We start from the raw sequence: 22,725 nt of genomic DNA, 5'->3' as shown, positions 1-22,725 counted from the left end.
TTCAATATGCATTTCCAAAAGAAGGCAATCCAGGCCATTTCCTCTCCTCTCTTGAATACAATCCACTAAAGACAATAATAAAATAAGTATGAAAATAATAAAGGACTAAATCTTTCTTAAGGGCTGAAAAACAAATTAATGGCCCCCTCAAAATATGCACTTTTTCAAAACTTAAGATTCCAGCTGTCCTTATGAATTCCAGTCAAAGTCTTACGTTCAAACAACAAAAACTATAGGTGTGCTTACAACGTCCATTTTCTCTTTAACCTTTATATGACTTTCTAGTTCCTCTTTGCTTTTCCTGGTTACTACATAAACCTGTTTAGTGATGCTGAAAAAAAAAAAAAAAAAAAGATTTCTCGAAACAAAGACTATTGATACTTTGTTCTTATTTAAATGCGTCAATGACCCACCACAACAAAATATACCTGTACCTTTGCTTGCAAAAATACATATTAACAAGAAGAGAAACATGCTTTTCAAAAATTCCAAATGGTATTAATTTGAATTTTGAAACCAGTTATGTTCCATCTTTGCAGGTCCCCAACATCAGGAGCATTGCCTGTCACAAAAGATGCATTCGAATGACTGACATGGATTCTAACTTTTGATTTTCTTTTCTCCCTCCTCTCCGGTTTGCCTTCGCCAGTAAATGACATAAATCACAGCATAACCTAATTTTAAAAGACACAAATAGTTATTTTCTTTTTTTCCATCTGCCCAAGGGACAAAATGAAGGCATGAGGCTTAAATTATTCTGCAAAATGCAGAGCATTAAAGCTGTTGAAAAAAAGAAGTCTGAAAGCACACACATGTCTCCAGCGGGGAAAGCTAAGATAATTTATTACCTCGTTTAAGAAGCATAAGAAACAAACAGAACAAGAACTGCAATGGTGTGTGAGGTAATTGCTTAGTGTTGACACGTGGGCCCTGGCTATGACTAATCACCTTCTGGAAGCACAGGCACAGTTGTTAACCAGTGTCAATACGTGTTCAACCACTCTGATGCTTAAAATGAGGTAAAAACAAAAGACTCAAAGGGTGGGGGGGGAGTTCCCATCATGGCTCAGTGGTTAACGAATCCAACTAGGAACCATGAGGTTGTAGGTTCGATCCCTGACCTTGCTCAGTGGGTTAACGATCCGGCGTTGCCGTGAGCTGTGGTGTAGGTTGCAGACACGGCTCGGATCCCAAGTTGCTGTGGCTCTGGTGTAGGCCAGTGGCTACAGCTCTGATTGGACCCCTAGCCTGGGAACCTCCATATGCCACGGAAGCAGCCCAAGAAATGACAAAAAGACAAAAAAAAAAAAAAAAAAGAATCAAAGAGAGGGGGATGACAGGAATCCATGCGCTGAAGCAAAAATGACTGCAGAACTAATTCCTGAAAGTGACAGAGCAAGGATTACAACCCTCAACTTCCCAGCCCCGGCGTGGTCGACCTCCGGCCTCTGAGCTCCTCCAGGCCTCGGACACTTCAGCTGGGACTGGGAGAAGGGAGGAGGGAGGAGAGCGGCAGAATCGGGCCAGTGGGGATGGATCCAAAGCAAGTAACCGACAGTACAAATTTTAGGTGTCTCCAAGCATTATTTTTTTGGTTCCCCTGAGGGTTGGACCATGCCAGCTGCTCAGGTCTCCGTAAAACTGCTGCCCAGATGCACCCGCCAAGGAGTCAGGTATTCACAGGCTCCTACCTTGCACTGGAATAGTAAGGGCTGCCTTCCTCATCAAACCTCTTCATGATGGGCTCTTTTAAAGCTGCTTCTTCAGCACTGGAGAACTGAAAGGAAAGGGACCGTGAGTAAGTCTGCTTCAGGGGAACAGACACACGCAAGAGAACCTCAGGAAAAAAGGAGCAACAGATTTCATGACTGATAATGTTACGACCAAGATGTGCACGGTGCTGGATGGATTACGTGTGATGCTTTAACATACATGATCTCATCCGGAGACATGAGTATTGAATTAGTGTTCTGTTATAGCTCCCTTATGAGATGCAACATCCTGAGGCTGTTTAATGTAAGGTCGAAACCAAGGGTATCACATATTCCAGCAGGGTACAGAAATGGATGGGAATTATACAATTTGTTATTTGGTGTAAGATCACATTTAGCAGCTTCTGTTTAAGAAAGGAGAAAAAAGAATTGCCATTGCGGCGAAGCAGAATCAAATCCAACTGGGGAGCATAAGGTTGCAGGTTCGATCCCTGGCCTTGTTCAGTGGGTTAAGGATCCGGCGTTGCTGTGAGCTGTGGTGTAGGTCCCAGATGGGGCTTAGAACTGGCATGGCTGTGGCTGTGCAGTAGGCTGGCAGCTACAGTTCCAATTGGATGCCTAGCCTGGGAACCTCCACTTGCCACAGGTATGGCCCTAAAAAGACAAAAGACAAAAAAAAAAAAAAAAAAAAAAAAGTGGAAAAGTAGGGGATTTTCATTCAAAATAGCCAAAACTTTGAACATTTCAAAGCTTAGAGGGATAAAACATCAACCACATATTAAATAAATTCTTCGTTTTCTCAGCTGGCTGAGAAATATTTTTCTCTAATTAAAAATGTAATGGCTTGTCCACCCATATTGCCAGAAACAAGTGATAATTAATTCAGATATAAAAATATTTATGCAAACTAATTTTGAAGCCCTGAAAAGTATTTTCAATTTAAAAAAACACTCCATTTCAAAAACAAATGATTCATTTCAAACAAATACAATCTTCTTTATGTATTCTCATAGTTGAATATCATTTATAGGTCAAGAATTGAGAGAGAGAACCACTAAAATCTTGTACTTTCCTTTTACATATAAAAAGAGATGAGGAGTTCCCATTGTGGCTCAGTGGCTAACAAATCTGACTAGGAACAATGAGGTTGTGGGTTCAATCCCTGGCCTTGCTCAGTGGGTTAAGGATTGGGTGTTGCCGTGAGCTGTGGTGTAGGCCACAGATGTGGCTCGGATCCCATGTTGCTGTGGCTGTGGTGTAGGCCGGCAGCTATAGCTCCGATTAGACCCCTAGCCTGGGAACCTCCATATGCTGCGAGTGCGGCCCTAGAAAAGGCAAAAAGACCAAAAAAAAAAAAAAGAGAGAGAGATGAATTCACATATCTGTATATCAAATTAATCAAAGAACAACTTTTTAGCAAGAGTTTAGCATGCTGCTCTGGACTCCATCAGGTGGAATTTCATGCCCTCCATCCCCCACTCCCCACTGTATATACACAAAAGTAAAGATTTCCTTTTGCTTGGATACGGATCAGTACTAAAGTGAATCTGAAACCTCCAGTTAATTTGTTGCTTGGCAAAGACAGCTGAGGATGTGAGGCATGGGTGGGATGCATTCAGGGAGGCAAGACCCGCCCTCTGGCTTTTGATTTTCCCCACCGCACAGAGCTGACCAGAGGATCGCTCTCTCAATGGCAGAACTGAGAGCCTGAGAAGGCAGGGCCTCCTCCGTGTCGTGCCTTGTTATAATGAAACAGTGCACCTAAGCAAGTTCAGGACCATGCATCAATCATTTTGATGCTTACACAAAACAGTTATAATAAAACTTAATGCAAAACTTCAGATGAATCTCTGACAGAGAAACAAAAGAACCGATTTTTAAAAGCAGCCACTTAGGGATTTGCCTGGCATTAAGCATCCATCTTTCTCCGCTTAAACTTTCACAGAATAATGACATTCAATTCTCACTAGATGACTGGGCCCTCCCACTCAAGATCTTAACAACAATCTCAAAGTAAAATAGAAAACCACAAAGTTCTGCTGCTTTAGATCATAAAATCAAAGACGTAAGTCAGATTTATTTGTTTGTTTGTTTCTTTATTTATTCTTTTTTGTCTTTGTACGGCTGCATGTGTGGCATATGGAAGTTCCCACGCTATCAGGTGAATTGGAGCTGCAGCCACAGCCCCGCCAGATCCAAGCCACAACTGCGACCTGCAGCACAGCTCATAGCAACACGGGATCCCTAACCCACTGAGCAAGGCCAGGGATGAAACCTGCATCCTCAGGGATACTAGTCTGGTTCTTAACCTGCTGAGCCACGACAGGAACTCCAAGTTGGATTTATTTAAATCTCACTAACTGCAAATGACTAAGAATCAAACATCTTTATGCCTCAGGCCCTCACAGCCAGAGTTTCTGAAGTATTTTCTTGAAGATTCTGAAACATGTGTAAATTACCATAAGAAGGTACTGCAAATGAAATGGCTCTTTTTAAAAAGAGAGATGGAGAATGCAAGGCTAAGTTGCTAAAACAACTTCTAGGTCAGCATCTTCTAGATAAAGCGGGGCCCTGTTAGAACCTCCCCATGAACTTGGAGGGGTTCTGGTAAAAGCAGAGACAGAGAAGAAATGGCCTTTACCTGTTTCCCTTCCCGTGCTCTTTGGTCCCTTGCTACTGTGGCCAGCACATTAGCCGCCTGCTCTCCTCCCATCACTGAGATGCGAGCATTTGGCCACATGTAGAGAAATCTTGGGCTGTAGGGGCGGGAAGCAAAGAATGATCAAATGATTCACTGCACAACACAGATTTTCAGAGACCCATGTTTACCTTTTAAATTAGTGGTTCTTCAGAGTTCCCGTTGTAGCGCAACGGAGATGAATCTGACTAGGAACCATGAGGTTGCGGGTTTGATCCCTGGCCTCACTCAGTGGGTTAAGGATCCGGCGTTGCCAGGAGTTGTGGTGTAGGTCGCAGACACAGCTCAGATCTGGCGTGGCTGTGGCTCTGGCATAGGCCGGCAGCAACAGCTCCAACTGGACCCCTAGCCTGGGAACCTCCATATGCCGCACCTGTGGCCCTAAAAAGACAAAAATAAATAAATAAATAAGTGGTTCTTCATGCTAGCTGCACATCACAGTTATCTGAGGATTTAAAAAAAAAAAAAAAAAAAGGAGGGAGTTCCCGTTGTGGCTCAGGGGTAACGAACTAGACTGGTACCCATGAGGACTCGAGTTCGATCCCTGGCCTCCCTCAGTGGGTTAACAATCTGGCACTGCTGTGGTACAGATTGCAGACTCGGCTCAGATCTTTCATTGCAGTGCCTGTGGTGTAGGACGGCAGCTGCAGCTCTGATTTGACCCCTAGCCTGGGAACTTCCATATGCTGTCAGTGCAGCCCTTAAAACAATAACAACAAAACACACACACACAAACAATGCCTAGAACCCACCCCAGACTAATCTCCAGTGGTGGGGCCTGAGTGTGGTAGGTTTTCTTAGTTTTCTAGGTGATTCTGATGTGTGCTTTCATAAAATGTATTCTTTCATTTCACTTAAATTTACTGAGCAAAAACGTACTGAAAATATCCTCTTATTGTGAGGGGTTATGTGCTGTTTTACATCCTAAAAATTGGTTAGATGTGCTTCACCCTTTTTTTTTAGTTTTAACAGAGGATTCTTGTTGTTAACCTTTTTAAACAAAGCAACTTTGGGCTTTCCTGATTCTTCTATCTTTACTATGTTTGCTCTTTATCATGTCCTATTACTACTTGTCTTGTTTTAATATGCTGTTCTTCTTTGAACTTCTTGGGCTGGTTGCTTGGCTCATTGGTTTTCAGCCTTGATTCTTTTCCAGTATATGTATCAGTAAGTCAGTCTACATACCTTTCTCAGAGCAAGATTTTAGCTGCATCATATAAGTTATGATATGCAGTATTTCATTATCAGTCATTTCAAAATATTTCCTGATCCTCATTATGGATTTCTTCCAAGTAGTACCTTTATCATTAAGTATCACTTCACCCCTCCAGATGATACAAATTTTGGTATAACTGAGATTTGTGAATACCATCCTGTATTTCATACAAACCTGAACTAAACTGACCATTCATCATTATACTTGAGGTGTGATTCATTCTTTCAGAGAAAATCACAATAACCACCCACCTATAGGCTCTGCCACACATCCCATAGTTTCCAGCCCCATATGATCCCCCGATGATGACAGTTATCTTTGGCACGTTGGCACAGGCCACTGCAGTCACCATCTTGGCTCCATCCTTGGCAATTCCTTCGGCTTCGTATTCTCTACCAACCATGAATCCTGTGAGAAGCAGAAAGAGAGCCTCTGGGTGATGGGATGAATATGCAGGGGTCATTCCACCAAGGAACTGGAAAGATATCTTATCAAACTATATTTACCAGACCTCCCACCCTAACAAAATATCTACATGTGAAATACGCTCCCCCCAAATGCACTTTAAGAGGTAAAATAAAATTTTCTCCAATAATTTTTTTAAATTGCTTCCCGTTGGAGTTCCCATTGTGGCTCAGCAGTAACAAGCCCGACTAGTAGCCATGAGGATGCAGGTTTGATCCCTGGCTTTGCTCGGTGGGTTAAGTATCCAGCATTGCCATGAGCTGAGGTGTAGGTTGCAGATGTGGCTCAGATCCCGAGTTGCTGTGGCGTGGTGTGGGCCAGCAGCTGCAGCTCCAATTCGACCTCTATCCTGGGAACTTCCATATGCCGTGGGTGTGACTCCCCCCCCCACCAAAAAAAAGCTTCCAATTGAATTGTAACCCAATTCAATCATACTTTTATGGACAACCTGTACCTGCTGTGGCTACAACAGTATTGACATAATAACCCTTGCCCTCTGGATGCACACAGAAAACCCCAAACAAGATAAGAATATAAATTATATTCAAGAAATGATCTCTAAGTTCCCACTGTGGCCCAGCGGAAATGAATTCGACTGGTATCTATGAGGATGCAGGTTCTATCCCTGGCCTCACTCAGTGGGTCGGGGATCCAGAGTTGCTGTCAGCTGTGATTTAGGTTGCACACGTGATTGGATCCCAAGTTGCTATGGCTATGGTGTAGACTGGCAGCTTGTAGCTCTGATTCAACCCCTAGCCTGGGAACTTCCATGTGCCACAACGTTCGGCCTTAAAAAAAGGGAGAAAGAAAGAAAGAGAGAGAGAAAGAGAAAGAGAGAGAGAGAAAGGAGAAAGAAAGAGAAAGAAAGAAAGAAAGAAAGAAAGAAAGGAAGGAAGGAAGGAAGGAAGGAAGGAAAGAAAGAAAGAAAGAAGGAAAGAAGGAAAGAAGGAAAGAAAGGAAGGGGAATTATCTCAAAACAATAGCTTGCTGATACAAAAAGGTGATACGGCAAGCTAAGGAAAAAGTACTGTGGCAAGCCCAAATGTGAGGGCTTTAGGATTCACTGACCTGGTTTAACATATAGATTGTTCCTTCTGAACTGCTGCCTTAAAACTGTGATGAAATTAATGTTTCATAGAGACACTAAGAGTCCCTGCCATTGACTCAAGAACAAGGTAAGATAATTCTCATCCTAATTACGGGACCCTTCTACTTCTCCAAGCTCCCAGCTCTGCTGACACTAGTCTACAGTTGCACTGGGCCTTCCAAGCCTTGGGGTCCTTCCTCTTCACCTTAAAAAGGCCAAGTCAGGCTTCCTTTGTCTTTTTCCCCATGGTTAGACTCAAATGCCTATTTGATTGTCGCTGTTCTTCCTTTGTATATCTCTAGCACCAGATAATCCAATTCAGTTCAACTATTTTTTAAGGATCACCTATACTTGCTGTCAATACCACAGTACTGACTTAACAACCCTTGCCCTCACCAGGGACCATGTACTTCCTCTGGTTACCAGCCCTGCCCTCTGAACCAGGCCCTTGGAACAGCTCAGAAACTCTTTATCAGTAGTTCCCATTAGGGCTCAGTGGTAACGAACCCGATTTAGGTTCTGTCCCCGGCCTCGCTCAGGGGGTTGGGGATCCAGTGTTGTCGTGGGCTGTGGTGTGGATCGCAGACCCGGATGGGACCCTGAGTGGCTGTGGCTGTGGCGGGGTGCTGGCAGCTGGAGCTCTGATTCAACCCCTAGCCTGGGGACCTCCCGATGCCACAGGCATGGCCCTGAAAACCGGGGGGGGGGGGGGGGGGGGGGGGGAAGGGAGAGAAAAGAAAGAAACTCCTTTATCTGTTTATTTCATCTTGACTCCCTGCAACTTCCCATAATAGCTCTCTCAAATATCGACTCTCTTTAAGCTTTCACTCCCCACCCATCACCCCAAGGCCCCTCTAAGTCCCCTGCGAGATTCTGCCTTCCAAATGAAGACTGAGGCCATCTCACTGGGCTTTCTTTCTCCCACCATTCTTTTTCACACCATAAAGAACAACAAAATCAGGCTGCCTCTCTTCCTTAACTCTCAGCTCTGCGGAAGAAAGTGGAGTGACTCAGAGTATCCCTGAGACCTTTCTCTTCTCTCTGGGTGTCATCTATTCCCACAGCTCTCAACACCATCTCCAGGTTCTGAAGCTGCTCCTTCTTCAGTCCAGCTAACACACCTCTTCTTGCTCAAGACCTTTCAACTGCCTACCACATATCTCCACGTGGAAGCCACACAGGTCCCTCTAATGCAATGTTGCAAAGCCAAACTCAGTCTCTGCTCTCTGCCCCCAACCCACCTAAAAATAGAGCAAAACCAAAATGTAGCCATTTTCCAAGCACACGGTTTAAGTTAACCGGTGGTTAATAAATCATGACTCATTATCAGTAACAAAGCCCCCTGGACCAGTGAACCTTCAGAATACTTAATCGGCCCTCTTAGAAGGTTTGCCACACAAAGCCCTTCTCAGGCTGCCGTGTGGACACAACTCCTCTCAAAAGTCATCGAACCAAATACCTTTTTTTTTAGGGCCACGCTGGTGGCATATGAAAATTCCCGACCTAGGGGTCACATCAACTGCAACTCCCGGTCTATACCACAGCCACAGCAACACTGGATCTGAGCTGCATCTGTGACCTACACCGTAGCTTGTGGCAACACTGGACCGTTAACACACTGAGCAAGGCCAGGGATTGAACCTGCATCCTCACGGACATTATGTCAGGTTCTTAACCTGCTGAGCCACAAAGGGAACTCCATAATCAAATATCTTAAACCTAAGAATGGCACGGAATGAAGATGTTTTAGCACCAGTATTATTTAAAGCCCTGCTGACTGTCAAGAGCCAAACTCTTTCTCATAAAGGCATGTCTGATCCCAACAGCTAAGAGCCTCTCCTTCCTCTGAACCTGAGGTAACCTTGCATGACTTAGAAGACTGGGAGAAAAATGTTTTCAGCTAACCAACCATTCTTTTTAGGTGAATTGGGGGCCTCTATGTCTGGCACCATGCAACATACAAAAAATATAAGTAAGAGAATCATAGAATTCTAGGAAAAAGAACTCTAGAAACATAAGAGACCTTAAAGTCATTTCATCCATGGGTTAGGATCATCCATTAGAACATGAAATTGGGAGTTCCCGTCGTGGCGCAGTGGTTAACGAATCCGACTAGGAACCATGAGCTTGCGGGTTCGGTCCCTGCCCTTGCTCAGTGGGTTAACGATCCGGCGTTGCCCTGAGCTGTGGTGTAGGTTGCAGACGCGGCTCGGATCCTGCATTGCTGTGGCTCTGGTGTAGGCCAGTGGCTACAGCTCTGATTGGACCCCTAGCCTGGGAACCTCCATATGCCGTGGGAGCGGCCCAAGAAATAGCAAATAGACAAAAAAAAAAAAGAACATGAAATTGGCCAGCTGACATTGGCCATTCCATTCTTTGGAGACAAAACTCAAATCCCAGACTTTGGTTCTGGATGTGCATGCCATTTTAAAAGGATGTTGCTTCGGGTAGAATTAACTACACAATAAAAGATGAGGAAAAGGGAGGACCAGAGCATGTGCTTGAAATCCTTTACGGAGAACAAAGTACTAGAAAAGAGACGATGGGTCAGACAACACCCTCTGGCAGTGACCAGAGAGCAATACTGGCTGAGAACATGCTGCTGCTTTCCGGGGGTACAGATGTGCAGGAGTAAAGGGAGGCCACTGCAACGTTTGTGATGCACAAAACTCAGAAACTGCTTCACTTAAAAATATGCATAGGAGTTCTCCAGTGGCTTAGAGGGTTACAGATCCAGCCTTGTCACTGCTGTGGCTCAGATATGATCCCTGGCTTGGGAACTTCTACATGCTGAGAACATGGCTTAAAAAAAAAAGGATAACCCCCCCCCCCAAATTTAAGATTCATGAAGGGTTAACGCTTAAATATAATCTGGAAAAACTGCAAACAATACATGAGCCATACTGGGCAGTGCAGCTGTAGAAAAACTGCAACCCAACCAATTAGGCAATTTCCTTACCAGTAATGTTTTGAAGGAACAGCAGAGGGATATTCCTTTGGCAGCATAACTGGACAAAATGAGCCCCCTATAAGGCAAATAAAATAAAAATCTTAGAGGGGAGTAACAAATCTGTAATCATCACGCATCCTGCAAACACTACACTTGCGTCAAAAAAAGAATACCCTTTCCTTGGCTATTCTAACCTCATAAGAAAAGTGACAATAATACTACAGCATAGGCTCACTATCAATGGGACATGTGACTGTGCTTTTTACTGCACTTGTTTTGCACAATCACCTGTGTGGTCACTGGGACGTGGCCATAGGACAGCTCCACAGGACACAGCTCCTGTCCTGCGGAGTTGACAGATGAAGACATGAAGTCAATCACTAACATTCCAAACAGCAAGTGAAACTTCAGTAGCAGAGAAGAAAGAATTGCTTGTCGATGAGAATTTCTGAGCCTCACCTTAAGATAATTCTCTGGTTCTCCACTTTTAGAAAGATAAGAATACAAGCCCTTCTGGGATATCTACGTTTTGATGATGATCTGAAATTCTTTCATGCACCAAGATTTAGTAAAATCCTTCTTGCCAACATTATCCAGAAAATGAGATTTTTAGATGAGAGCTAGATGCCTTTTAACATTAAATTTAGGAAACTGGAGTTCCTGTGGTGGCACAGTGGTTAACAAATCTGACTAGGAACCATGAGGTTGTGGGTTCGATCCTTGGCCTTGCTTAGTGGGTTAAGGATCTGGTGTTGCCGTGAGCTATGGTGTGGGTCGCAGATGAAGCTTGGATCCCATGATGCTGTGGCTCTGGTGTAGGCTGGTAGCTACAGCTCTGATTAGACCCGTAGCCTGGGAATCTCCATATGCCACAGGTGTGGCCATAGAAAAGACAAAAAGACAAAAAAAAAAAAAAAAAAACAAAACCCCACACACAAAACACAAATTTAGGAAATTAGTTATTTAACCACACAAAAATATAACTACTCCTTTCCCTGTCTTCTAAGGATTATTTGAGTAAGAAAACACTTAAAACTGGAGTTCCTGTTGTGGTTCAACAGAAACGAACCCCACTAGTAGCCACAAGGATGCAGGTGCGATCCCTGGCCCCGCCCAGTGGCTTAAGGATCCCGTGTTGCTGCGGCTGTGGTGTAGGCTGGCAGCTATACCTCCAATTCGACCCCTGGCCTGTGAACTTCCATTTGCAGCCTTAAAAAAAAAAAAAACAAAACATTTTAAACTGTTTCCTTTATTGTTTACTATTTGAAGACCCCTTTAATTTAGCAGGAAATGCCTTGACAAGCGCAAGACTGCAAAGCAATTGCTTGACCTCAAGCATGAGAATGAGGAGATCACACAGACCTGTGGGGCTTACTTCAACAAATGAAATGTCAGACTGCGGCCAAACACAGCTCTCCTCCCAGGTTTATCTGTGACAAGCCAACAAATAAAACTAGGCAAAGTTTGTTGGCCTCAGTCTGAAACATATTCTCTATTGAAATAAGTATACTATATAGTCACTGAAGGTCATTGTATTAGGAATATTTAATATTTTAGAAAACAATCACTATACGTACTCTTAAATGAAAACAAGCAAAACCTCTCTATATCTGGCAACACCAATTCTGTTTTTTTAAAAAAGGGGAGGAGTTCCTGCTGTAGTGCAGTAGGTTAAGAATCCAAGTGCAGCAGCTTGGTTGACTGCAGAGGCTTGGGTGTGATATCCAGCCCAGCACAGTGGGTTAAAGGATCTGGTGCTGCCGTCTTGGATTCAATCCCTGGCCCAGAAACTTGCATAATCTTGAGGTGTGGCCATTAAAAAAAAAAAAAAAAAGAAAAGAAAAAAGAAACCATAATAAAATGTTACTCAAGGTTATTTTTGGTATGAGTGTAGGTGACTTTTCTTTTTTTTTTTCTCTTTATGGCCGCACCTTCGGCATATGGAAGTTCCCAGGCCATGGGTTGAATCAGAGCTGCAGCTGCCAGCCTACACCACAGCCACAGCGATGCTGGATCCTTAACTCACCGAGGGAGGCCAGGGATCAAACCCGCATCTTCGTGGACACTATGTCGGATCCTTAACCTGCTGGGCCACAATGGGAACTCATTTTCTTTATTTTTACTTTCTTATTTTCATCGTATCATCTCAGAGGGAGAACAATAATAAATAACAGAATCCAGAAATTTACTTTACTGGTAAACATTCCACCAAAAACAAATTCTTCCAAATTAGGGTATGAGAGTGCTTAACCTCCTGTTACCTGCCTCAGTAAGAAAACTTTTACCTTGTTAATTATTCTATCATTTGAAGTGGGAAAACAATGCTAAACATTTTTCTTTCCTCTTTTCCTTTTTTTTTTTTTTTAACCACACTTGAGGCATGTGGAAGTTTCCAGACAGGGATCAAACCCAAGCTGCTGCAATGACAAGGCCAGATCCTTAACCCACTGTGCTACAAGGGGACTCCACATTTCTATTTTCTTAAAACATTTTAGGAGTTCCCAGGTGGTAAAGTAGCTTAAGGATCTAGCGTTATCACCGGGGCTGCTGCCATGGTGCAGGTTCAACCCCTAGCACAGGAATTTCCACATGCCATGGGTTTGGCCAAAAAAAAAAAAGAAAACATCTTATCAAATAAGTACATGAATTACATTTATTCAAGTTTATGTAAATCTGAGACAATGACATATTAAAACTGAACACTAAGCCAAAAGATATTCAGGAATTTGCTCTCTTAAAACTAGAGCTTCAGGGAGTTCCCGTTGTGGTTCAGTGGGTTAATAATCTGACTATTATCCATGAGGATGTGGGTTCGATCCCTGGCTGTGATCACTGGGTTAAAGGATCTGGTGCTGCCATGAGCTATGGTGCAGGTCGCAGACGCGGCTCGGATCTGGTGCTGCTGTGGCTCTGGCGTAGGCCAGCAGCTGTAGCTCCCAATTTGACCCCTAGCCTGGGAACTTCCATAGGCTGAGTGTGTGGCCCTGAAAAGAAAAATAAATTAATTAAATACATAAATAAAACTAAAACTTCGGTAACAAGACCCACTATCGTCTCGTTTCCAAAAAGCAAAAATAGAATCAAGACAGACGATGGGATAGAATAGAGCAGATCATGTCTCACAACCATGTGAATTAGCTTCTCTGAACACCTCGAGCGCATGGAACACTTTCAAGACATACATGCCTATATTCTTAGAATACGTACGTACACGTCATCCATGGCAGTTATAATTCAAAAATTAAAAACTTTCCTAAGAAAAGCATTTGTATTTTGCTCATGATGTTCACGGAAACCTCCCTAAAGGTGTTTCCAACATTAACACGCACACCCATACACGCTCGCGTGTGTATACACACATGGCATTGTTTGTTAAGGCATCTGGTTAAATACTGGAAAGCTTTTACACAACGCATTTTCAGTCATTATTTGATAACGTTGGAATAAAAACAGAAAAACACTAAAACATGTTTAATCGTACTTGCCTTTTTTGCAGATTCAGAAAAGAGGACTCCATTGTTTCCTATGATCCCTATTGGGTATCCATATATTCTAGCAAATCCTCAAAAGAAAATTGAAAAACAAAGATGTATGTACTTCAGAGGGCTCTTAATTCACAACAGACATCTTTATACATTGTTTCGCCTCAAATCAATGTTTAAAAGGTAGAAATATCATCTACGGTACAAAACAGCTCTTGGCCCAATTTATTCTAAGGCACCAGAGTCCAGGTGTTTTGCTGTCTTGAACGGTATGTGCTACCTGCTGAGGTTTCCACTTGTCTGACCTAACGGTTTGGTTAGATGATTGGGTCAGTGAGTCATCCGTTCATTCATGTGACATATCTGAGTGTCTCTTACGCACCAGACCCAGAAAGCATTCTGAAATAGAATCAATCAGAGACATAGATCCCTCTAAACAATGTTCAGAACCATCAGCCAGGTGCAGGTGACCAGCTTAGCTTGCCCTGAAACTAACGACAGGCCCCTGAAACAAAGGGGATAAACTCAGCAAAGACAAATTTTTTTAAAAAGCAGGAACGTAGTCAAGCCTGGTGGCAACCAAGGTTTAGCGAAGAAATCCGGTTAAGTTTAGAAGAATGAATGTATCACTCCACTTGCTTTTTCCCTCTGTTTGCATCTTCTTTCTCCTTTCCACAATGCTTGTTTTTGTCTCTCCACCACCACCACCCCAAACACCCACTTTCCATACACACACACACACACACACACACACACACACACACACACAGCAGAAATGAGGGAGAAGAAAAAGGGGAAAAAAAAACAAAAACCCTGTTATTTTGTGGAGACACTTCTGATGATTTCACCAGGCTATTTTATAAATAGGAAGGATGTGACTAGAGGCCTTCCCAAGAGCGATTTTCAACAAACCTACCAACTATGACAAACAGGTGATACTTAGTCGCCAAGTGCCAACAAACTGTGCTTGTCAGAGGGGGTCAAAGCAAACACACTGCCAAGGTTCCTGGACCAGGCTCTTTCTTCAAGTTCAAGCTGGGCAGGCTGCTGCTAAGACCCCCAACATGGGCCGCCCAACACAAAGCAGGGGCTCGAAAAATGAATAAGATAGAATGTCAACCTACTGAGAAGCCAGAACACTGAATGAAAGATTTGTTTTTGTTCTTTACTCTTTTGTCTTGATTTGTGTTGTTTCCTTATGTTTAGTGAATGTGATAAAATGAAACACATTGTTGGTCCCCTCAATTTCCCTTGGTCTTTCAGACCTAAAATCTTAGCCAGAAGCCTATGCTGCACACCTTCTAGGGCATGGCCACTTACAGAGGCCATTCAGCGAGGGGAAAACGTCCCCCAAAGTTCTTGCCATCCACTCGGAGTCCTGCCTCATCCCACAAAAAGAGCTGGGAGTCTGGCACATGTCTCAGCGGTAAGGTGACACTGCTGAAGGGTTCTGCCCTGTGGGCTCTTTTGACCTTCCATCCATCCTTAATCCTGCTGAGCAGCGCACATGCCCCATTACACCAGGGCCACCTGTGGAAGGAGTGACTTTTACCAACTTCCTATAGGCCAAACAAGAAAGCAAAATGTCTCGGAAACTCCTAGGCCTGCAAATGGCAAGAGCGGGGGCAGGAAGAAAGCTGTAAGAACCACCAGAGATATGTGATCCTTAGAAAAAGCGCTCCTTCTTCCTCCTTGCTGCCTTTTACGGCCCCGACCCCCTCATGGCCCCTCGCCATCACTGTCCCTCCTTCCCATCTCAGCCCCCTCATCCCATCATCCCCCTGCTACCCCTTTCCCCTCATCCCCCTACCCCATCTCATTTCCCCCTTCACCCTCTCATCTCCCCCCATTCCTTCCTCCCCTTCTCATTCCTCTCGTCTCACTCCCCTTCCCCCTCGCTCCTCAACCTCATTTGAATTCCAGTACAGACAAGAACAGATGGAGGAAAAGGGATGGATCCCTGGTCCTTGAAGGGGCAAAGGTACCACAAGTCTTTTAGCAAGTCCAGGGCAAATGCATAAACACAGATGACAAAGGCAGCCCATTCATCTTTGAGAAAGAGGCAGAAACAGCTCTGACTTGCTTTAAACCGCTGCACAAGGAGGGTTACATCCTGAACTATTTGGTGACAAATCCTGTCTATATATCAAACAAAAAGCTCTTAATCACTTAAACACCTAAATGCAAAGCCATAAATTTCACTCCTAGTGTGAACCCTTCTCTTGCTCATAAATCCGACCAGGAGAAAGTGTTGTGACTTAGCCTTAAGCCTCAGTGTATGTTGGCAGTTGGGATTTTTGCAGCTACTTGTTTTTCTATTCCGATATGCTGCCTTCATGAACTACTGCATTTTAGAGCTTTCGCAGGACCAAGTAAAATGCCCAAATTTGTTTTGCCAGTTGTGTCCAAGATAATTAGGGATAATGATTCACTTCAGGTGAATGAAACAACTTCCATAAGAGTCCTCATTTTGGTTTTCCAGGCATGGTATTCTGTCCTGTATTCGCAATCTAGTATTTGTATGGATCAACATTAGCCCTATGAAGAGGTGGTGAGGAGGTTTAACTCAGTCTAGAATGTTCCAGGAAACTGAAACATCACATCAAACTTTATAGTTGAACTGGAGACTAAAGAACAAAAGAGTGCTGAAATTTTCAGAATAAGTACAGTTATCCAGAGAAACAAAAAGAACTACATGGGGAGGTCCTGTCATGGCTCAGTGGTTAACGAATCCGACTAGGAAGCATGAGGTTGCGGGTTTGATCCCTGGCCTTGCTCGGTGGGTTAAGGATCCGGCATCGCAGTGAGCTGTGGTGTAGGTCACAGATGCGGCTCAGATCCCACGTTGCTGTGGCTGTGGTTTAGGCCCGAATGGACCCCTAGCCTGGGAACCTCCATATGCCGCAGGAGTGGCCCTAAAAAAGGCAAAAAGACCAAAAAAATTAAAAAATAAAATAAATTAATAAAAAAAACCCTACAAATATTTCTGCTAATTTTACTGTGATAAGAACCTTTTTATAGAGCTAACGCCACAGAGTCACAGAATAAGGGCCTGTACCACAGCATCCGTCATCATTTTAAACTCTGGATCCATGAGGCAATCAGCTACAAATGATCTTTCCGAAACACACCTTTTGAATGCTGACTCACCCGTGTGTACTGCTCTACAGAACAAAGCTCATGCCAAGTTCATCAGAACCATGAGACAAGAAATCACTTCTTTTCAGAGCATCATTGTTCACATTTTCACTTCTTCACCTTTATACCTGTAACTAAAGTGTCTCCATATAAGGCCTTGAATTCACTGAATTTGCTTCCATCCACGATTCTAGCGATGACCTAAGGGGAAAAATAACAATGTCCCTTAGCAATTATATTACAAAAGAATTTCTGCACTGAAGTTATTTATAAGGAAAACAAACTCATAGTGAAATTGTTACTTTCAGAAAATTTCACCCTACTCAGACCATCTTTTCGCTAGCATTTCCCTTGATATGCATGGTTAATCATACCCTGAAGTCATTCTGGGCCCTGATTTTACACGTCACTGTAAAAGCAACAGCACCACCAGCAACACATACCAGAGAAGCACAGAAAATGTGTGGGCCAGTTTCGAGACTCAGCTTTAGGGGCTACTCAGCTCTATCGGCCGAGGGTGGGGGATTCCATAAGAAAGCCTGATCCAGGCTTAGAGGCAGAAGACTTAGGCTCCAACCAAAGCTATCCCATATAACGTGTGTGTCCTGGAGTAAGTCATTTATTTAACCCCTATGAGTCTTGGTTCTCACTTCAACAAAGATGGGAAAAGCTGTGTGGGTGTGATAGCCTAGTGGTAAAGGAACCTAAGAAAACAATGCTGAGACGAAGAACCACTCTGACTCCTAGGTCCTCCCAGCTCTTTCGCTGAGAAACTAGAATCACAGGCTGGCTACGAAAAATCCCCAGAGCCTCAGTTTTCTCATCCACTTAAAAAAAAAGACAGAAAGAAAGAAAGAAAGAAAAAAAAGATAATACATAAGTGCTAATTACAAAGCACACTGCCTAGCACTCATCAAACAGTAGCTATTATTATTAAGCCTTCCACAAAGGTCCAGTGATTCTAAACTATAACATATATATTCAGAATAATATATATATGAAACTCAACAGAGTAGAGATTACTAAATAGTTTATCCTCAGGGCTTAACACTATACATCAGGACTATTTGAAAGTGGTCTAAACATGAAGCATATCCCACATTTTTTCAGAAGCTATTTTAGATGCTACATATCATCTTTCCTCTCTAGTTTGAACTTCCTTCTTCCTATTTGCTATGTCAATCAAAGCCTTCTTTTGTAAGATGCAAAGGCTGAAAAATGAGTGACTGCTTCCCAATATCTCTCTTTCCAAAAAGTATAAGATGACTTTGAATTATGTTTTAGTTATTTTCCTAAAAGGTCTAATAATGTAACGGGGATATAACAGTTATCTAAATGTTATGTACTTCCAACACTGTACATTTTGAAAAACAGTGAACACATAACAACAACCATTCTTCCACAAAGTCACTCAAAAGGGCAGAGCAACCTGGGGCCACTTAAGGGAAAAGCCCCTTCCAGCTGCTTTGCAATGAAGTCCACTCACAGTCACATACAATATACTAACTGATCTTCACAGAGGCTCAAACTTCAGGAAGCAGACATACCATATGAAACGAATCCTACTTCTAGGAGCGGAAATCAATGCTCAGAGAGGTTCAATCTCAGGACCACTGACCAGGGAAACAAGGACTAGAACCTGAGTTTTCTAATTAATACCCCATTGTTGTCCCACAGCTCCATATACTAATAGGACCTCCATACAAGGCTTATTTGCCATTATAGCAAAATACAACAAATTACCATCACAATGATGAACATAAATCAGCAGAAGGTAGAATTCCAGGATACAACTCAAGAAGGCAGAAGTCTATCTTTATAAAAAAGATTTCCATTAAAATGAAATGGAACTACCATGAAGGCGTGGATTTGCATCTGTTTTGCTCATTTCTGTGCCCCTGGTGCCTGAAGCAATACCTTCGATGAAACAAATACTCAATAAACATTGTGGAATAAATGAAAAAAAGGTATTAATGCTTGAAAGAATATATTCTTAGCCATCTAGAAAACGTGACTATCTGGAACAACTCATTTTTCAGGCACATCACACAGCAAGTACCATTTTTTTCTATTCCTGTAGTAAATTGAAAAGTCAAACTTAAAACCTAACTTGAAAACTTAGTTAACTAAGTTACCTTGCTAAAGGGAAATGCCAGGTGAAGTTCTATTAAAATCCAGGATTTAGAGTTCCTGCTGTGGCACGAGTTCGGCTGCATCTCTGAAGTGCCAGGACGCAGGTTTGATCCCTGACCCAGTGTAGTGGGTTAAAGGATCAGGCATTGCCACAGCAACTGCAGCTCAGATTTGATCCCAGGCCTGCGAACTCCGTATGCCACAGAGCAGCCAAAAAAGAAAAAAAAAAAAAAAAAAAAAAAAGATTTAAGACTCTAGCAATAACAGAGTGTTGCCTAAGTAATTGTACACATCAGTAAGTGGGACACTATATTCATCAATTCATTCAAAAAAATACTTACTGAGTGCCCACCATGCCCAGGTCCTATCATAAGAATTAGGACCTAGCCATGGAAAACATTTCATGAAGAACTTTTAAATAATGGGAAAATATTTATAACTTAAACTGGAAAAAATGGAATTAGAAAAAAAATATGTATGTAGGAATTCCCGGCATGGCTCAGGGGAAACAAATCTGACTAGCATCCATGAGGACTCGGGTTCAATCACTGACCTCGCTCAGTGGGTTAAGGATCCAGTATTGCCGTGAGCTGTGGGGTAGGTCGCAGACACGGCTTGGATCTGATGTTGCTGTGGCTGTGACGTAGGCTGCGGCAGCTGCAGCTCTGATTTGACCCTGAGCCTGGGAACCTCCATATGCCATGGTGAAGTCCTAAAAAGAAAAAATATATATGTATACACACATACACACACACATATATGTATATATGTATGTATATTTTTTTATGTATACCAAAATATTGGCTGCTTTCTCTGGATCGCAGAATTACCATCAATTTTATGCTTTTCTGTATTTTTTATATTTTTCACAATTAGAGTCAAGCAGAAACATAACAAAATATTAAGTCACATATTCTGATATTAGGATAACTTCCTAATTTAAAAATTATTCTGGGGAGTTCCCATCATGGCTCAGTGGTTAACCAAGCCGACTAGCATCCATGAGGACGAGGGTTTGATCCCTGGCCTTGTTCAGTGGGTTAAGGATCTGGCGTTTCCATGAGCTGTGGTATAGGTGGAAGATGCGGCTCGGATCCCGCGTTGCTATGGCTCTGACGTAGGCTCGGATCCCGCGTTGCTATGGCTCTGACGATTGGACCCCTAGCCTGGGAACCTCCATATGCCGAGGGCAACAGCACTAAAAAGACAAAAAAAAAAAAAAAAAAAAAAAAAAATTATTCTGCCAGACATGGATACTGAGCAAACTAAAAGACTACCTGCTATAAGCAAGCACTAAAAATTGCTTGATCTGGAGCACAGGGGACTATGTCAACAATCTGTAACCATAGCAACATCTTCAAATGTAATCAGAAGTCTAATCTTCGCTCATGTCAAATTGATCTAAAAGGGTATGTTTTTTCTTTTAACAACTCAGTGACATTTCATCCATTTCCCAAAATAAGAACACTAAAAAGAAATAGCCGGGAAAAAAAAAAGAAAGAAAGAAAGAAACAGCTGGAAATAATGAAGTTGTCCCACATCATTCCTAAGGTGCCCAGGAACATGGAGTCCTAGTTATGAACCAAGCAAGCTTTACCATCATCCACTGAAAACATTCCAGTAATTAAGAGGCTTCCCCCCACCTCTTTTAGTAAGATATTACATGTCACTCCTGAGATCCACAAAATAGCGCTTTCGTTGGGCAACGAACATGTCTGAAACAGACTTTGGCTTTGAACATGGATACACGTAGTTTACAGATAACACATAGTTGACACACATCGTAAACCATGACAGCACAGCTTGCAGCTCACGGTTCCACTTCACACACCTCTCGGACATCAAAGTTCCTCTTAAGGTTGGCACCAACGATTCCATACAATTCATCAGCAGGAAATAGAGGATCTTCAGAAGGTTCAACGGTAACCTGCAGAGATATGGAACCATCACATGAGCCTGCTTAAAGACCTGATGTCAAGGTGACAGAAGCCAAAATGCTCTTCAGGAAAAGAAAAGATAAACGAACATTTTCAACTTACATCCAATTTCTTCTGATAATTTAGATTCCTCACAATCGTCCTAACCAAGTGAAGGGCGTGATTATCATCCAAAGCGTAGTAGTCACTTACCCCGGACTTCCTAGAGAGTAAAGCGCACTTAAGTAATCGGAACAGGAAAAAGGAAATCAACTATTTCAAACCCCAAGCATCTTCTCTCATCTAAGGATGACATCTTTTTACGTCCAAAACATTTTAGTAAATGTCATCTAATATGAGCTTCATAACGTTCCTGACAAGTCAGTATTAACCTTGTTTTATAAACTGGAAAAACAGGTACCTGTAAGTTAAGTACCTGGGCTAGGACCGCCCGTGGCTGCATGAGAAGCCACACCTTCTATTTCTCAATCTTGAACTTCTTCTACCAGACCACAGAGCTTTGCTGAAGAGGACTTCTATTTAAGGCTCATCCCACACACCTCAAACTACATTATAAAGTTCAATCACAGATGACACGCTTTCATGATATCGTTGATCACAACAAAAAGTCTTTCTACCTAGCTGAGACCCCAGTGACATCTCAACTATGGTTTCTCATTTCTTTCTCTCTTCTTTCTTTTGGCCGCCCCAGGACATTTGGAGTTCCTGGGTCAGGAATCCGTTTCGAGCAGCAGCTGGGACCTACTGCCACAGCCATGGCAATGCTGGATCCTTTAACCCCCTGTGCTAGGCAAGAGATTGAAACTGCACACTGGAGGTACAGAGACACCGCCAATCCCACTGCACCAGAGCAGGAACTCCATGGTCTCTCATTTCTGAGGGACCGCTGAGGCTTCCATCACCAAGTGACACCCCAAGAGAGAGCTGTCACAGGAAGCAAGCACACACAAAGGCTTGAAGACACCATCCCTCGGGTAAGTGGTAAAGATGGGTAGTGATGGAGTTCCCGTCGTGGTGCAGCAGAAACGAATACGACTGGGAACCATGAGGTTGCGGGTTCAATCCCTGACCTTGCTCAGTGGGTTAAGGATCCGGCATTGCCCTGAGCTGTGGTGTGGGTCGTAGAGGCGGCTCCAATCCCGCATTGCTATGGCTGTGGCGTAGGCCAATGGCTACAGCTCCAATTCAACCCTCAGCCTGGAAACCTCCACATGCCGCAGGAGCGGCCCAAGAAATGGCAAAAAGACAAAAAAAAAAAAAAAAAAAGGGTATTGATAAAACAGAACTGTGCTAAGGGCCATGGAAGAGTCTGCTCACTTTCAAGTTCAATGTAAATGAAGCACATGTGTGCTCTGGTTATTAGCTATGTTTCAGTTAGATGGCCTATTATTTCACTTGTAGACATACTATGATTTTCTAGTAAACTATATTTAAAAAAAAACCCTGGGAGTTACAGTTGTGGCTCAGCAGTAACAAACCCCACAAGTATCCAGAGGATGATGGTTCAATCCCTGGTCTCCCTCAGTGGGTTAAGAATCTGGCAGTGCCATGAGCTGCGGTGTAAGTCAAAGACACGGCTTGGACCCTGCATTGCGGTGGCTGTGGTGGAGGCCAGCAGCTGCAGCTCCAATTTGACTCCCAGCCTGGGAACTTCCATGTGCTGTGGGAGTGGCCCTAAAAAAGTAAAAAAATAAAAATAAAAAATAAAAAAAAATTTTAAATTTAAAAAACTATGAAGTCAGGCAAAAATGTATAGTTGAAAAAAAATAGAATTTTAGTTCATTTTTTTGAGCAAGGACTAAGCTGCTCGCTGCATTCTAAATTTTGATGTCTTGTCTAAGGAAAACACCCAACCCTGGGAGACAGACCCTGCTTAGAACTGGGCTCTCACAGGGTTTCACGTCACT

At 43.0% G+C, this 22,725-nt stretch overlaps 1 protein-coding gene across 1 annotated transcript in view; it reads right to left on the bottom strand.

The window, feature by feature from the left end:
• The window catches only part of MCCC2 (methylcrotonoyl-CoA carboxylase 2), a 79,233-nt gene that overhangs the window by 5,345 nt on the left and 51,163 nt on the right, over positions 1–22,725 (bottom strand). Inside the window, exons 9-16 of the mRNA XM_005672531.3 lie at positions 20,921–21,020; positions 20,713–20,808; positions 16,877–16,949; positions 13,614–13,690; positions 10,138–10,204; positions 5,878–6,034; positions 4,354–4,468; positions 1,692–1,777 (exon numbers count right to left, since the gene is read on the bottom strand). Coding sequence (XP_005672588.2) covers positions 1,692–1,777; positions 4,354–4,468; positions 5,878–6,034; positions 10,138–10,204; positions 13,614–13,690; positions 16,877–16,949; positions 20,713–20,808; positions 20,921–21,020 — 771 coding nt within the window. The remainder of the gene's footprint in view (positions 1–1,691; positions 1,778–4,353; positions 4,469–5,877; positions 6,035–10,137; positions 10,205–13,613; positions 13,691–16,876; positions 16,950–20,712; positions 20,809–20,920; positions 21,021–22,725) is intronic.

This window comes from Sus scrofa, chromosome 16 (assembly GCF_000003025.6).
Source record: "Sus scrofa isolate TJ Tabasco breed Duroc chromosome 16, Sscrofa11.1, whole genome shotgun sequence".
In the NCBI taxonomy this organism is placed as follows: domain Eukaryota; kingdom Metazoa; phylum Chordata; class Mammalia; order Artiodactyla; family Suidae; genus Sus; species Sus scrofa.
Note: the sequence above shows the minus strand (reverse complement) of the source record. Positions and strands in the feature narration are given on the sequence as shown.